This window comes from Rissa tridactyla, chromosome 2 (genome assembly GCF_028500815.1).
Source record: "Rissa tridactyla isolate bRisTri1 chromosome 2, bRisTri1.patW.cur.20221130, whole genome shotgun sequence".
Lineage (NCBI taxonomy): Eukaryota > Metazoa > Chordata > Aves > Charadriiformes > Laridae > Rissa > Rissa tridactyla.
The window spans coordinates 144,480,414-144,498,415 of NC_071467.1; the positions used below are offsets into that span (position 1 = coordinate 144,480,414).

At 41.2% G+C, this 18,002-nt stretch overlaps 1 protein-coding gene across 3 annotated transcripts in view; it reads right to left on the bottom strand.

Moving 5' to 3' along the window:
• Nucleotides 1-2,593: 2,593 nt before the first annotated feature.
• Nucleotides 2,594-18,002, bottom strand: part of FAM171A1 (family with sequence similarity 171 member A1) — a 94,924-nt gene continuing 79,515 nt past the window's right edge. For all 3 annotated transcript variants that reach the window (XM_054191655.1, XM_054191654.1, XM_054191656.1), the window contains 3 exons: nucleotides 7,706-7,822; nucleotides 5,120-5,234; nucleotides 2,594-4,472 (listed from right to left, as the gene is read on the bottom strand). In XM_054191655.1, coding sequence (XP_054047630.1) covers nucleotides 2,771-4,472; nucleotides 5,120-5,234; nucleotides 7,706-7,822 — 1,934 coding nt within the window. In that variant the 3' untranslated portion in view covers nucleotides 2,594-2,770. The remainder of the gene's footprint in view (nucleotides 4,473-5,119; nucleotides 5,235-7,705; nucleotides 7,823-18,002) is intronic.

Consider the following 18,002-nt stretch of genomic DNA (forward strand, 5'->3'; position numbering starts at 1 on the left):
ACAACGGGGAGGTACAAACGAAACACTTGTTTACAGTTCATTTTTGTAATTGTGGCGAGAAGGACTTTGTGTTCACATGACTGGAGATACGGACTCCTGAATACACCCAACTGCGGAATGGCCCTGCCAGTTTTATATTTATATTACAGAGGCAGGAAATGGTGCTTGAGATCCTGCCGTGGGATGGGAAATCCCACTTTCAAGGGAATGGCCGGTCCTGCTGCAAGAGCTGTTGGGCATCAAAGCTGGAAGAAATTATTTTGAAGGGCTCCTGTTTTAAGCATTGGGTTTAAAAGGGTTTTGGTGATTTAGTGGTTGTAGGGAGTTTTAAAAAGCCTTAGTGTTGCTGCCTCAGGACTGTCTTCTCCCCAGCCCTCACCAGATATTCACGAGCAGACTCCCAGCAGTGCTGGCCCCTGAGCTTCTCCTCTCCCTGGGTAGAAACCCATTATTGTCCTACTCTTACGCTGGAGCTTGCAGCGCTGGCTGGGGCAGAGGCACCACAATGCAGTGCAGGGAGGTTCTGTTCCCTGCACATTTCTTCTGGAAGTCTTCTGTCAATAGAGTCTGGAACCCCATCTCAAACTCTGGAAGATGTTTACGAAAAGAAAGTAACACAGCAGAAGACTTGCCCACATCTTACCCTTACCTGCACACTAAGGGCTGGGCCTTTCTTCCAGTGTCTCCTGCCCCTGGAGATGAGAGGCTACGGGTCCTGACTTCCCTGTCCCCTATCTGGAACACATGTGATGACTAAAACATAACTTACTGCTGATACGGCAATTTCAATATTCAGTGCACTCCACAAATATTATTTTAGGTTTCTTTTATGACTTACACCACTTCCAAACATGAATTAAAGCAAAACAGAGGTGATGTGGCTTTTGGATGGAGAGTAGCACTGGACTGGGAACTAGAAAATCTGGATTCAGTTCCTGGCTTGAGCCAAGACTCCCAGTAAGACATTCAGTAAGACGGAAATTACAACACTGTCCTCCTAAGAAAACTCTGAAATCTACTGAAAAAAAGAGCAATGAACCTGAGTCAGGGCTTATTATTATAAATTAAATAGGAACCATATAACACTTCCTCTTGTCACTTTAGAGATTACATAATAATTAACTTTATTAAGCATGACTTGTGCTAATATTGCGTAAAAATAATTGAATGAAAGGTGATAAACTGAATGTATATGAGGGGTTCCACAAGAGTGGAAGTCACATTCTTTCCCTTCTTTGAACCCAATTAATGAAGAAGTGAGAAGTGTGCAATAAGTGTAAGCACCCACAGAAATCTCAGAAATAAAACTGGTCCCACAGGAAGCGTGACTCCACAGAGAATTTTGGTGATACCAGGATTTCATTTCCAAAGTCTTCAGTGATGCCCAAGCAAATAGTTACGTATCTATCAAGACAGGGAGGACGCTTTTCTGAAAAGGGGTCTAAGTTTCAGCATTTGAAGTTCATGAGACCTGCGTAAGAAAGTGTGTTAGTAAGTCACACAAGCATAAATATACACAGCAAAAGTGAAACCAAAGTATTTTTCTTATTAAATAATATAAAATAATGTGATGACCACCAACAGAGGAAAAAATCCACAAAGATATTTTTTGCAATTTATTTTCAATTATAATTTTTGGATAACCAAGCAGCTCTGTATGGAGAAAGCACAGAAGAGTAATTCTGGCACTTTTGGATAGTACATTATTAATTTTTTTTTTCAAAATTTTTCTAGACACATTCAGTCCACTTGCTCGGTCTATAGTCCATTTTATATGAGCGTGATTAGCTCATATGATTCCAGAGGAAACTAACAATATATACAGTCAATGAAACTATCTTCTTGGCTACTCTGGGCCCTTTAAAATGTCTTCTAAGTCTATCCTGGCTAAACAGAATCCACAATATACATGATAGCTACAGAATACACTGTATTGAAATGAGAAATGCTCAGCACAAAATGGGACTCTTGGCATGCAGCTTAAAATAAAAGGTAGAAGTTCAGAAGTTTATAAAATCCCAAATGGGGTCAATTAAAAGGAGTTAGCAAAAGAAGGGACTGTTCATTGTTACTGTAAAAAAGGCACTTTGAGTAAATGGGACCAGAATTGGAGGAATCTTAGTCGACACAAAGTTCAGTTTGGTTTCATAAAAAGGCTTCAATGCTAAGGGATGCTACTCAAGTTTCCTGCAGTTTTACATTAAAATAAATTGCTGAGTAGTTTATAATAAAGGACATAAAATGTTTACAACCAACTTGTAAAATTAAGAAAAGCATAGTATAAGCAAAATATTACTAAAAGCAGCAATGCATAGCCTTTCATTGAGATAATGCACAATTTTGGACACCACGTGTCAAACTCTTGTTTTTAAGATACTTTCAGTAGCATTATCAACATAAAATTGGCCTACAAAACAAAAGCTTTACCAGCTCCCATTCATAAGGAGATTGAGGTCATAAACCAACCAAAACAATTTGTCAGTATTTTCAACATCCTGGATGACCAATATCAAGTATATGGAATAACAACCACACTCTTTGTTCAGCTATCTCACTTGAGGCAGCTGTTAAATCAGAGGAATGATTTTAATTCTTTTCTAACATTTACACAGTAATGCATTTAAGTTCTTTCAAATGTTGCTCACCACAGTTTGTTTTTCTCTTTTCTCTCCACAACAAAAAAAAAAGAAAAAAAAAAAAATCAAGCACTTCCACAGAAAGAATATTTGGCAATTTTATACTCCACTGAATGGTGGATTTTCACAATAGCTCACTTTAGATTGAAAGTCATTAGTGGTCTTTCCTCTCGTTTCTGCCAAGGACTCTTCTTATCTTCACCTTGGTCATCTTCCTCGTCCTCCTCATCCTCCTCATCATCTTGAACTGATGTTCCGTGTTCAGGACTAGTTAATGGCTCTGGTTTGGTATCCACAGTTCTTGTTTCCTCCTGCAGGCTGGGCAGCTGCACACCACTTCTCTTACTAGTGCCTTCTAGTAGGCATCGTATAGCATTGTCCTCAGGGCTACAAACTGCTGTTCCACACTCGCTGCCACTTTGGTCCATATCATCCAAGTACACAAGCTGTGTGTAAGCTGTGCTATCTGAAACCTTCCGCTCTCTCTGCTGGTGCTCCTGCACTGGTGGGTGACTCTGTGGCGCAGACAGATGATCTCCTCTTCCCTTTCGGGCAGATTTTGGTTCATTCATGTCAACACCAGAGTCCAAACTGGCATCGTTACTCCCATTCCTACCAGCTCTTTGGAGATCAATGTATGAATGTCTAACGTGAGCATTTGAACGTCCATCTAGAGAAACAAACCAAGCTCGAGGGTGAGGCAGTGGCTTTCCACCTCCTAATTCCATCAAAGCCTTTTCTGTAAGAAGCTGCACTTCGCTATTCATTTGAGCCAGGGATGCATCATTAAGTGAGGCAGGAATGGAAATAGATTCAGACATGGAAGCGTTTTGTTGACTCCACTCAGCTGCACCTGCATCTTGCAAATGTTGCTGAGATATTGCTTGGGATGCTAACTGTTGGGGCTGCAGCTGTTGGGGGGGGTGTGGGAAAAGCCGTGCATGAGGGTTAGGAAGCTCAGCCTGCAGTCTTTCTATATCAATCTGCTGGTCAGCTGGGACAACCAGTGGCTGGCTAACGAAAGGGTGTTCTCCCGGCAATTTCATGTAATGACCTGGGATGACCAATGCGGGCAAAACTTTTCTGTAAACACTGTCATTGACTTGGTCAACAGAATTGCAGCAGATTAACTGACCTGGTCGAGGGAAAGACGTAGGTCTTTCAAGGTGATCAACTGAACGAGACATCATACAATCAGTAGGTCTGCAGTCCAGCAGCTCTTTTTCAGGGGCTGAAGGTGTGGGGTATATTTGTTCCTGAATATTGTATTTACTTCCAGTAGCAATATGGTTCATAGATACTTGAATTTCTCTCTCTTGCTTTTCAAATAAAGGCTGAGACAACATAGCATTGTAACTTCTCCTATACTCATCTTTGATAGGGGACTCATAGCCTTCAGCTGTTTCTGTAGATTTTCTTGGCTTTAAAGGAAAACTATCTGCTGATTTGTGGTAGTCTTTTCTTAGAGACCCGCTGGGAGTCAGGTCATCCAAGGAAATTCTGCTCTTGTCTTTCTCCTTGTCAGAGAGCAGTTCCTCTCGGGAGCTGAACTCCTGGGAAGTACTGAATGAGTGTTTGAGCATAGGTGTATGCATATCTGCTTCTCCACTAGGTGATACCATCTCCATGTGGACAGCACTGATCAATTCCTTTGCACCTGAGTTTTCAGTGTGTCCATTGCTAGCAACAGACAGCCCGCCAGGAAATTCTGACTCGCGACGTGAAAATATTAAATTTATATGGGACATAGAGGTTGCTTGATCCTTCTTAGAAGTGTCCAGTGCTGTGGAAAGTTGCAGTTTCTTATGATGCTGACGTGGTCTTAAACATTTTCTTCTATAAAAGCCGGTAACAAAAGAAGTTACACATTTATGACTGTTGTACACAGAAACAAGAACAGCAAGTGTGTCTTAATGGGAGATTTTTAAGCAGTGATTAATATTAGGGGAATTGAGCTTTTATTACATAACCTAACAATTAAAAGCTTATCCCAGCAGTGAAGATAAAATTAAAGAATAACTCATGTCAATTGGGAAATGTCTCAACCACCAATTACAAATCAGAGCAAATGTCTGCAGGAGGCAAATACAAAATCACTCATTAATATACACTTGCTGATATAAGTTTAACATTCATTTTAATGTGACTAATAGAGAGATCCCTTCAAATGTGTGACCGGTACAAGGACAGAGGTCTTGGACCTATGCCTATATTTGTTCTAGAACATCTTACAAGGAAAACACAGGTACAGGTGCATGTGATTCATTCAACTACCATCCCACCAAAGGCAGGAATTGTATCTGCTGCATATAACCATCAACACAGGACATTTGATCTCACTGTTTCTTTCTTCTTCAAGTGCTTGCTTGTTTTTTTCTACCCCCCGAAGTAAAAATGTTTCAATACAAAAACTTCTAATTCCGTGAGCACAAAAAAGCTTCTATTTCCAACATGAGCTAAGTAACCAGGATGGTGAATCTTACCTGCAATAATACAAAAGCAGACACAGCAAGACTAGAAGTATGAGAGCCATCCCTCCTAAAATTGCCAAAAGAAACATTGTGTGATAGCTGGTAATGTCGTGTGTTACAACGGGACCTGGAAGGCCAGAAAAGAGAATTTAGACCTGTAACAACCTGCAAATAGGAAGAGGAACAACATTTAAACAAAGAGAGGGACATCTTCCCTTGTTATGAGGATGCTAAGTGAGCAACACTGCCGCACGTAGCCCTGGTGCCTATTGAGTAGACCATCTCTGGAGAAGGGAGCAAGTTGTGGAGAAAGCATGGGCTGGTTTTCATGACTGCAAGTCCAACTAGATCATTCTGTGGAAAAGCAGTTAGTTTCAATGGGATCATGCATCAGGGAATGCTGCCTTCCAGGTCCTGATGCCGACACAGTGCGCCAAAGCTCTCATCCCTGGAGAAAGGCTATCACAGCATCTTCCAGCACTATAATGCATGTAGCAGCATTGTGGCCAACAACTTCTCTTTAACAACATTTGTGTTGCTTTGCACTAAACAGTACATACAGTGCAGTACAGGATTCATTGGAAGATGTGCTGGTGCTCTTTAGTCTAGACCAAGCCAAGCCAAGCCAAGCAGATCTTCAGTAGCTTTAAAAAACACGCCACTAGTGAAACAGTGTTGTAACTCCAGGTTTCAGTAATGCTTAGTAAATATTCTAACATACAGAGGAATGCACACATGTGCACAGCATCTGTTCACAATTATGCACGTGTAACCCTCTTGGTTTGTAAAATCCATACCAGGATTTTGAAATAAAAGCGCAAATTTTCATCTGCAGGCAAGGAGGTACAGCACGAGCTGACAGAGTAACATGCATGTACTGTGAAGGACAGCAAACTTGGCCAACATTAAGGTTCTAGACCATGAGGTCTGTAAAACCTCGCCTGTGGATCTTGAGTGGTCTGTAGAGCCACTGCTAGGAATACGAAGCCAATTTTTGACCATTTTTTGAGATAAGGAATCAAATAGATTCAATGAGGAGATAAAATAGGCAAAAAGACATTAACTTGATTAAAAATAACATCCAGTATATTGCATTTGGGAAATCTAAATATTTATACATTCTATCCCGCTACTACCTTTACATAATTGATTGATACTGTTGCTTCAAGACATTAAGCAAAAAGGAGAAGAGATAAATCACTCGAATTTTTCATGAAAATGTTGTTCCCACTGCAACGCAGTTTTAGGAACCTAGATCTAGCCCTCAGAAAGAAAGAAAAGTAGAAAACAAGCAGAGATTCTGCCACACAAGTTGAACTGCAAGGACAAATCAGCCTTCTGTTAAGAGTTACAGGCCCAATTTCGTGACTGGTGTAACTTGCAGTCTGGGACAGAGCTCTACTGGGAAACACTTGGCTCAGTCACTTAAAGTACATTTTGTAAAATTCTATTAAATTCAATATGATAGTCTATTCAGATCTGCACCTGCATCTAAACTGTGTTCAACCACGGATCAGCTGAATATTTCAGCAGTTTCATTTAATATAACCTTAAATAAAAAGCTTGCGTAAGGTATAACACAGCAAAAAAACCAAATGCTCTGCATATCACGGAACACCTTCACAGCATATATAAGCAGACTTTTAAAAACAGTCCTCCCGTTAAGAATTTGTTTTGTTGGTTAGATATAGTTTATTTAGCTTGCACTGCCAAGGCAAGAATGTTTTCATTCCTACTGTATTTGCTTTTCATCCAGAAAACCTAATAAAGAAAATCTGTAAGAGAAGGAGTTTTTTGTTTGATCGATTGGATCTTTTATACACAGAGGTATCTCTGATTATTGGTGGCTGAAAAACTAATACTAAGAAATCTGAGGCAGCCACAGACAGAAAAAAGTAAAGGCAAGCTGCAACATTAATAATCTCCACAGGCACAGAAGTGCGTATAATGCCTAGTTCAAAGTGATTTTCTACAATGATGCCAAGAGGCTTGCAGATGGCAACCAGTCCGCTCATCTACCAATGCCACTCTGCTAATACACTTCCCAGGGCGTCTACGCTAAGTTATTCGTGGTGTGAATTAATCAGTCACCAAGGCGATGCAAAGCATAAGTCGGAGCGCAATGGGCATCTTCAGTTTAAAAGAAAAAAACGTTACAGTCAATCAATCCGTTAGTAAATGTCTAACCCAGGATGATGTTGGTCTTAGGTGAATCCATTTCTTTGGGAGTTTCTGTACAGAAACTTCACAGCACATATTTTTCTACCTGCCGGAACACCAATAGATTGATGTTAAAACTCCCCTCAGTTTCTAGCAATGGCTCTACCAGGCAGTGGTGACATAAATGCATCAAAGCAGGAACACTTTAAGAAGTTTCTCATTGAAATGGCTCAGGAGATTTTGAGCACAAGGGTTGCCCCCCCCCACCAATCCCCAAAAGATTTTAGCCCTTTACTTTCAGATTTCTGTTTTCTAATAATCCATTATTGATCAAGCTGTGGCATCTCAGATGAGGTCATTCTGAAAAATATAAATGTTATATATGAATAAATAATTACTCAATGCTGGGAATATCAATAAAATTCAATTCCATCGTACCTGGGATAGTAGGTGACATAGCTGCAACCCAGTAGCCCAGCTGAGGTGCGATATAAGTCCAAGTCAACTGATTTCCTTCTTGTTGTACAAGGCCCAAACTACTCTTCAGCCATGTCCCTGTAAATAAAAAGGTTGTAGGAAGGTGTTACAGATAAACCCACACCTTCCTCTGCAAAGAAGTGGAAAAGCAAAAAGTATCGAAACCCATGGATGTGCTGTAGGGGTTGTGTGCATTGCTGTGGAAGTGGGAGGTAGTGCCTTTTGGTTACTCGCATCTGAGGGCTCCCACAAGCAATCATCCCCATGGCGTTCTCAGAAGCTTTGTACACAAACCCATTTAAGATTAAATACAACTCATAAAGCTTCAAAAAGCATTAAAGAAAATAATTAGAATGATTAAATAATAGATTCCTCTTTTTTGAAGGACTCTCCTGAAGCTGATTATATGTAGACAGCCCACTTCAAAACTGTATTTGAAGAGATATCTTATCTCCCGGACCACACTTGAGTTCTGCACACCACCCTTCTATCAGCTCTGTCTGTCAACTTCTGGAAGACTGAAGAAAATAATTCCTCAAAATCTTCGTTTTCCTATAGAAGGTTATGAATGCTACTGCCTATAAGTGTATAATTAAGTTGCACCATCACTTTGATTCATCAACGTTAGTCATTCAGAATATGTATACATCTGGGAATACTGTTTGGTAATGGATGATGAGGTTTTTAAAGCATGTTTCTCAAAGGAAATATAATAGATTTTTCAGAATTATCAAATGATCACTTCAAAATAAGTAAGACCGACAATTTTAAAGCCCTGTGTTTAAATTAACAAAACTCTTTTAAATTGTCCAGATTGACAATCTGTTGAGAGCTGTTCTATTTGCAGATACATTTTGTTGCAAGAATTGGGCTATGACAAACCTTTACAACTGAACCAGCTGTTTGCCTTTTTGTAATTCATTAAGACCTCAGGTTCTGGGCCTGTACGAGAGAAAATTCACCTTAGTTTCTGATATATTAAATGTCCAGTCTTGGATGTTTAATATCTACAGATTGTAGACGGCTTCCATTTTCTTCTCTTCGAAAGAAACACAGGATTGCTCTACTATGCGCTGCTGAGAATTAAATAATCAGATTACAGGTAACAGATCCCGCTCGTGGGTCTATGTGAGTGGTTAGCCCGGCAGAGAAGAGGAGCTTCGCTGGCCTGGATACTGAGAGCAGTCGCTGGGAAGCCCCCCATGGCACCAAGTGGTGTTTCCCAAAGCTGCAGTCCTGGCTTGGCATCACCAGTGGGTGCTGTGACAGAGGGCATTAACTCACTAGGGAGGTTCTTCACAGGCTTTGGTGGCCACTAGGTATGGCTGATGGTCGTACAGAAAAGGCACAAACCCCTCTGCACTGCTGTATTCTGTGCAAAAAAGGGGGGTCAGAATGCTGCATTTACCTTACTCAGCCTCAAATGCTTGCTTTAAAGGCAAGTTGCATCTCGTACTTGCGACTCCCTTTCCTTTAAAAAGGCTCCCGCATGTAATTCCCCAAACGATGCTTTTCATCAGATGTCGCTCAGGACTAAGCACGAGCATTTGTGGATGAGAGTCGTCTGCACACTTAGCAGCGAGGGCAGAACACAGAGAAGAGATGCTGCTGCTGTTTCCATTTTTTAATACCACTGAGATCCTGACGATTGTCCATCTGTGCAAACCCTGTACATATGAGAATGGCTTTTCTGAGTATTTATTTCCTCTCTACTACTGATTTTTCACCCTTAAAGTCCACCACCTTTGGCTAATAATAAACCCATCAGAATATAGTGAAAGGTTTAGAAAAATACATGTTTGAGAGGATTTCTAGATCTAGGTGACTATTATTGCCAGATAGTGACTCTGTATTTGCAACCAAACTGAATTTGTGGGAAACAGCCGAAAGGAATTACTGACATAATTTTCAGTTTTCCAAGTATCATTTCCAGTCCGTACAGAGTAGCAATAACCTGTTATTTCATAAATAAAGTCACACAAGACAAGTAATTTTGATTCATAGTACCAAAAGGACTAAAATCTGTGTACACGGATTTGCACATATGGCATCCTTAACTGTCATATCAGAACACCCTGGTGTAGTCATTAGTTTACTTCTTTTAGGGAAACATTATCAGGAAGAATAGAATTGAATTGTCCACAGCTATGTGTGAAGTTTCTGGAAAAACTTGGAAAAAGTAGATTCATTTTCTCCACCAAGACACCACTATCCCTTCAGATTTTCTACCTGTCTGCTTTTGGGGAAGATATCATACTAATAACCCTGAACCACAAGGTGAAAGATAGCCCATAGGGTCAAAAACTGCTTCTATCTTGTGCCTAAAATGCCATTTGGTAAGAAAACTCCTGTAAGCTTTTCTGTAAGGTTTGGACAATGAAAATATGCACCAACTATTCAAATACACAACTACGTGAAACAAAACGTTAAGACTAAAAGAGATATAAAAGTGCTGATTAAAAAAAGAGAATGGAATGATCCCAGTGATCAATTCATTGTGCTTCCCGTACTTCTCTTACTGTCTCCAATTCCTTTAAATTCAAACGCAAGCAGAAGACATACGTATGTAATTTATAGAAGTTCATTATCTTCGTAGTCTATTTTTACAGCTACCTCCTCGAGCAGGAGCTATTATTGATTCCCTCACTAGGGGGAACTTGTGTCCAGCTTGCCTTATTCACGTTACACTGCATTCTAATGAACACAATCCTCCTAATGCCTCTTTAAAAGCCTTTTGCTCCCTAATACTCTGCTTGCATAATGCCGCGATCAAGAAGCTAACAGAGGCTGCACTCTTATCGCTGCAAGCAGAGCTCAGCTGCCATCCCGCCAAACAAACAGCAGCTCGGATTGCTCATATTTTAGCAACGAAAGGAATCCCCTGTATTTGCAATGGAAGCAAACAATAGAGTCTGCCGCACAAGGCCACTCAGCTTTCACGCTTGTCTTCTGCTCATTTAGGGCACCCGTTTTTGCTAACCACTGGATACAGTCGAGGAAATGTACTGGTCTGTATAACACCAGGGGAAATGTAATTTCCTCTCTCTGTCAAGGACAGTTAATACTTTCAAAAGTGCAACAGATACGTCTGATATTGGTCATCTTTAAACAAGAGTGATGAAGCTTTTGTTGACCATACCGTACACATTAGTATGCGCTGACAGCCAGAAAAGAACTACTTTTTAGTGGTACTGTCCAAGTTCCTTCATCAGGACAACACCAAGTGTGGGTTCCTGGGAACCACGGGTACACAATCTCGTCAGCTGCCTTTTTTCATACTTTCCTGGTCCAACACTTCAGTGATAAACTCGCCTCTTATGCTTCCACCATCTCTTACCAATAGTCCACTAATAAAACAGAGCATCCTCCTGCATAGTGGGATGAAAAGAATACAGAACTCCATCCTTCACAACAGCAGGCAACAGCAGCGGCAAAACAGGTTTGAGTGGAAATAGTTGAAACACAAAGTCCTGTATTGTTTCTTGTGTAATCAAATAGCTGAAAGTCAACACAGTATTACTGGAGGGAACTGACGTGCCTTCATGTATGGATTTGCGTGGCAAGGTTTTGGTAGCGGGGGGGCCTACAGGGGTGACTTCTGTGAGAAGCTGCTAGAAGCCTCCCCTGTGTCCAACAGAGCCAATGGCTACAAGAAGGACCCGCTGCTGGCCAAGGCTGAGCCCATCAGTGATGGTGGTAGCACATCTAGGATAACATAGTTAAGAAGTGGGGAGAAACACTGCGCGGCAGCAGCCAGAAGGGAAGTGTGAGAATGTGTGAGAGCAACAACCCTGCAGACACCAAGGTCACAGAAGAAGGAGGGGGAGGAGGTGCTCCAGGTGCCAGAGCAGAGATTCCCCTGCAGCCCCTGGTGAAGACCATGGAGAGGCAGGCTGTCCCCCTGCAGCCCATGGAGGTTAATGGTATCCTGTAGATATCCACCTGTAGCCCATGGAGGACCCCGCGCCGGAGCAGATGGATGTCCGAAGGAGGCTGTGACCCTGTGGGAAGCCCATGCTGGAGCAGACTCCTGGCAGGACCTGTGGAGAGAGGAGCCCACACCGGAGCAGGTTTGCTGTCAGGACTTGTGACCCCACTGGGGACCCATGCTGGAGCAGTTCATGAAGAACGGTCTCCCATGGGAGGGACCCCACACTGCAGCAGGAGAAGAGTGTGAGGAGTCCTCCCCCTCAGGAGGAAGGAGCAGCAGAGACAACACATGATGAACTGACCACAACCTCCATACCCTGTCCCCTTGCGCTGCTCGGGGGGAAGAGGTAGAGAAAATCAGGAGTGAAGTTGTGCCTGGGAAGAAGGAAGAGATGGTGGGAAGGCGTTTTAAGATTTAGTTTTTACTTCTCATTATCATCCTGTGATTTGATTGGTAATAAATTAAATTAATTTGCCCCGAGTCGAGTCTGTTCTGCCTGTGATGATAACTGCTGTGTGATCTCCCTGTCCTTATCTCAACCTATGAGCCTTTTGTTATATTTCCTCTCCTCCTGTCCAGCTGAGGAAGAGGAGGGATGGAGCAGCTTTGCTGCGTACCTGGTGTCCAGCAGGGGTCAACCCACCATACTTCAGTATTCTGCAAATCCATCGGGGCATTTCCACGTCTCTCTCATATTTCATCCTTTATAGGTTCTAATATCCTGGTCGCTTTTCAACTATGGTTAAACACCAAATAGTGTTCTTGTAGCTCCCTACATGCAATGCCTTGATGTAATGACTAATGCTGGACCTTCTACCCAGCAAAACCCAATTGCACTGTACTTACTGGCTAAGCTCCTAGGGTTTCAAACCACCTTGAGGAAGCAAGAGTTCATTGCTGTGCAGCATTGAAAATGAATTCCCTATCCCATCCCAGATTCTTCCTTGCAGCAGGAAACGAGATGCTCTCCCATTCTAAAAATGCAGCTAATTACCCTCTGTGTCCTCACCTTTTTGCTCTTGGAAGCAAGGGAGGAGACTGAGGGGCAGTGAGTAAAGAACGTCTTGTGTTTTTCTGTCCTTTCCTACCCACTGGCCTGCAAATGGAGCAAGGGCAAGCAGAATTCATTTATTTCTGTGCAGGCAGGATTACAACTGCAGAAGAACTAAGCAGAAGGATTTAGGAGGGAAGAGAGGTCTTACCTCCCTGCATGGCTAAGTGTTGTGATAATTTATAACTGGTTATTCTCCAAACATCCTGTAACATTTACTTCCTACCCCCACCAAAGTCAGCACAATCAGCTAGCTTCATTGCGTATGAAGTTTTATACATGATGTGCAATAATTGTGAAGTAACAAGCAATACAGGATTATAAATAAAAAGCAGTGCAAATAACTGCATGTAAAGGAACTGACCATTTTTGTTCAAGACTGGTTGTGTAGTTACAAAGAAAATGCATTAATTCATCTTTGGAGCAGAAACGGCAAATTCAGTATAGTTGTAAGCATTGCATGATTTGGGCCAATTTGCCATTAATTCTTAAAGAGTGTCTGGTACTTCATGGAAAACTTCTATATATAGAGACATTCTTGCTTATAGATCATTTTTACATTTCTCTTCCTCTTTTTCCTCTATTACTGCTCAGTGGAGCCAACATGCTGATCCAGGATTCAAGTCAGGGGAGCTGTCTCCTGGCTCAAACTAATGGCAGGGGGAGAACCAAGAAGTTTCTTAACTCTTTCCTCACTAAAAGGATATTTAGTGTTACTGACTTTTTGTAATAAGTACTGTCATTTAACAAATTTCTTCTTAAAGAGCTTATAAAGCAGCTACCCAGAACTCCTTCGTATATGTAACTTAAAAGCAAGGTAAAATCATTAACGCTACAAAGAATATAAAAATGACAGTACTTTAAAAGAAATACAAATCAAAAAACAATCAGATAAAGAAAGCTGAGCTCCATCTGGCTGCAAAAATACCCAAATATCAGAGAAAAGTTGAAGCTTTCAGCAGAGCAGGAGAAATGAATTCTGCTAGAGAAGCATGTTAATACTTCGCAGCAACTTTGATTCTGATGAACGTGCTTGTTTACCTCAGCCAGCTTTTATGACTTGCCAGTGGGAGCAAGGGGAGGTTATCACCCGTAAATTAACAGCAAAAGGTTCGCACATTAAATCTCCGTTTCAATACACATTCTGCACTAAAAATGTCTTTTTGTATTTTAATTTGGTTTCCTTCTAAATCAGATTGAAAAATAGCACTTTCAGCAAGGAGAGCGTCCAGATGGGCAGCTCTTGCAGAAAAGCCATTACAGAACAGCTACTCTAGACTATTTCCCTGCACAATCAGGTCACTGCACGTACGGCCAGTCTGCCCAGAAAAGAGACGTCCTCTTGTCTTCAAAGACACTAACTATTCACTGTGACAGGCTGCTGGATCCAAGCAGCACGAACGGATCTGCTTTTGTAGTCTAGATGCACGATGCCTCTGAATAAGACATTACTTCCAGATTTTAAAGCTAGGCCTTATTATTATTTTAAAGTAATCTGTAGTGAAATCCAGGGAATCATACGCCTCTCTGGCTTCCATGTGTGTGACCGTGCATGCCGACAATCCCTCTCTGCTCCAGCGCCAGCAAATGGCAAACTTCCTACCAGGCTACGTGAGGCAGGACCGCGCTCCGATCAGGCAGGACCGCGCTCCGATCAGGCAGGACCGCCACACCAGGCCATCTGCTCTGGAGAGACGCATGGGACTCCTATTAAAGTCAAGCACAGAGCCCGGCTCTCTGGGAGGATGTCGACAGCCGCTCACTTCAGGTTTAACTTTCCTGGCTCCCAGACCATCACTGCTGCAGTGACTTCTGCTGACTTGGATTGTGTATTCTTCCTGTCACTGATCAAAACACTTCTGGTAAATGACTGTCGGAGGAGCGTGCTGCAGTCAGCGGCTTCCCCTAAGGACAGTCATAAAGTCTAAATATTGCTAGTCTTTAAATATATAGTAGCTATGATGGGTTTTTTTCCATAAATTACTTTTACACGTGAGCTTTTGGTAGGAAACTCTTCCATTGATCAAATACTGTTTGCTTTTTGCTTCTTGTTTCTTTTTATTTCTTTTAACTGGCAATAGGATCATCCAATCCCACTCAAGCAGGGAACCAAATTGTGCTATTTACAGCATGAATTATTTCCACCAATAGGTTTGACAAATAAGAGGATTTAATTAGCCAGAGCGCAAATTAAGCATAATCCCATTATATGAATTTATTTTTATTCACAAGATTATCTTCCCCAGACAAAAGAGTTTTGGAAACAAAAGAAAGATACTTTGAACTGTATTACTTAATAGCATAGATGTTTTAAATAAGTATTTGTTAATGAGAAGTGCTTTTCTTTCAGCATGGATCTCTTCTGTGATGTCTAAGATGTCTTGTAAGATTGCCCTGCTCGGGCAGAGATTCACAGGTAAATGGAGATACACGTGTCAAAAGGAATGAGGCAGGTTGTTATCCGACAGAGTGTGGGACAGCAAAGTATATTCAAAACCTACTAACAGTGTTTTTAGAAGTAATTGATTTAGACACTTCAAACGGCAATGTTATTATGGAGAGTGAATCAAGGGCAAGTTTGTGAAAATAACTTCCTAAAGCATGTTCTGACATATATAAATTGTAGCTTTTCATTCTACCAGCTGAAAGCTGCTTATCAGATTTCTTCTTCCAAATGAAAATCACCTCTAATCTGCATCAGCACAGAAAGTTTTACTACAAAAAGGATGGGTTTTTTTGGTTTGACTTGTGTTAGTTTTCTAAAAAGCTAAAAGCCACTGAAATTGGAAGTTGAAAAATTCCTTCTTGAATATCGGGAGGACTACTCTTCTTCTCCCCCCTCCCCCCAGTACACACGGGTTTAAAAATTCATAGTATTTAAGTTAATATTACAATTTTGTTTTTGGAGTTGCTAGGCAACATGAAAAAATAAACGTCCCTGCTCTGAGCTCATAGCTTCATTATTCTTCCACTCTTAGAGAATTTGTTACACAAGCCTTCCAGGGCTAAATCCTCCTCCTGCTCTAGCAGCACCAGCATTATTTGGTGTACTGTAAGGGAAATCCTTTTAACATCATACCTTGAAGATTTTTGCAAGGAAGTCTAGTGGTTCAATTTATCACTAGTGTCCGAGAAGCTTTGTAGTTTTTGCTACAAAAGTGTTCAATGAAAGAAAATGCCAGTTTTCATTATTTAATAATTTTAATTACATCTGGGCAGAAGGCAGGGCACATTGTCCAGAGAAATGCTCGCATTGCTTTGGTCCCCTCAGCATTTCCTTCCAGAATGTCAGAACAGAAGAGACTTATTAAAGAAAATTACTTCCATATGTAATTACTGGTTAATAATTATATTTCAAAAGGGAAAGCTCAGTTATGCTTTTTGGGACCACCATCCTTAGTTACTGGTGTACGTGAAAGATATTGCCCTTAATATTCACTTTATCGCATTACTAATCACATTGTCAGTTATTGACAAAATTAATAGAACAAGTAATAAATAAAAGCAAAGGCAATTCAGAACACTGCATGCCTTTTCCGTCATTCAGCCTCACATCATGCTCACCTTTAGTTTCTATTTTTCAAGCTGGAAGTGGAAGCAGCCGCACACTGGGATTTGATCTGCCATCCCAAGGCCGCAGAGGAAGGTTGTCCCAGGTCCTCCTCAGCCTCTTCCAGCCCCACCCAGACACTTCACACTCCTGCTCTATGCATTCCTGCCTGTATTTCCACCAATCTCCAAGTCCTCTCCAACTCAAGCAGCCGCACAGGCACAACAGTCTCTTCACTTCTGAAATTTTGATGTCCCCCTCTTCCCACCTACTGCATGGCTTCTGTAGGTGGAGCTACAGGGCCATCTACATGATACAACGCATAGTCTGGTATTAAAACCTGTTCCCAGAAGCTGTACTATTTGTTTCCAATTTTATTTCCTTGACTACATAATAGTAGATTATTTGCATATATCACTACACTTTGGCAGCAACCTGATTCCTTCAACGTGCTCTTAAGCTCCACCATCACGCCATACCATGTCTGCTTTGCCACAAATGCAACTCAGACGGTGTATGAGGTGGGGAGTGGATCAAACAATCCATTCACACAACTTTCATACGTGTAAGACACCACAAGCATTTTAAAAACAACATATATATTGATAAACAATCACAACTGCCTCCTCTGTTCCACTGCACCTCCCCAGAGGAATGATGATAGCGAGAACATACCTCAGTGAGTTACACCGCGAAGCATCAGAGGAAGAGCTGCTTTTCCTTTCAATGCTGAAGCCTGTCTACTACTCGGCAATTATATCTGCACCTATTATGTAGACACCGTACGTGGTAAAAAGCTGGGTTTGGTAGCTGCCATTTCTATGGCAACTCACAAAATATGAAATTCTTTGAGAGCAGTTAGTTAAAAATCTGTATTCCTCAGTGTATTTAGTCTTTAAGAATAATTTAACCTTCACAGCCGAGATAAAAAAGGAAGTGAAAATCAAATTGTCAAGGAACTTGTAAACTACAGAAACAGTGTAACTATGAACTTTGTGGAGGCTTGGTTTTCTCCTTCCAATTTGCAACTAAATCTCCATATTACCAGTGAATCTGATCTAGAACCAAATGTTTTGGATATATGAAATTCAAACTTTTGGAGGTAGGGAACGTGTTTTCCTGAACATGTCAATTTCTGACACATAGGAAACCCTAGAAAACCCCTGGAGAAGCGCATGAAGTCCCAGGCCACGTGCGCAGCTGCATGTAGTCCAAAAGCAGCCCATCTATCCGAGTTCAGAGGCATGTACTCATACCCAGTGTCAGATCAAGCAACAAACTGCAAAAGTTTTTGTTAAATGATTGTTTTCTGTCTGTCATGCAGCGTATGAATGAGGTGGCAATCAGAAGTTAAACAAATTCACAACACAAAGTAACACGTTTTATTTTTAAGCTATGAAAATATAAGTCAATCTTTTCTTTGGGTGGATTATCGTTGTTACCACATGGGAAGCTTAAATCGGAGACTTCTACAAGTCATCTTATTTACAAGTAATGTGCAGTGAACTAGACAGGTAGACGTACAGTAACAGGCTTACGTTTTCTGCCTGACAGTAGCTGTCGCTCTTTCCCTATAAAGAATATGAACAAAAACCAAGCATCATTTCACCTCCATGAAAGCCAACAAAACCACACTGCAGTCAAGTTTAAGTAGGTGCTGATACTGTTTATACATAAGTATATCCTCACGACTTCTTTCGAGCACAGAAAACATTATCTTCATTTT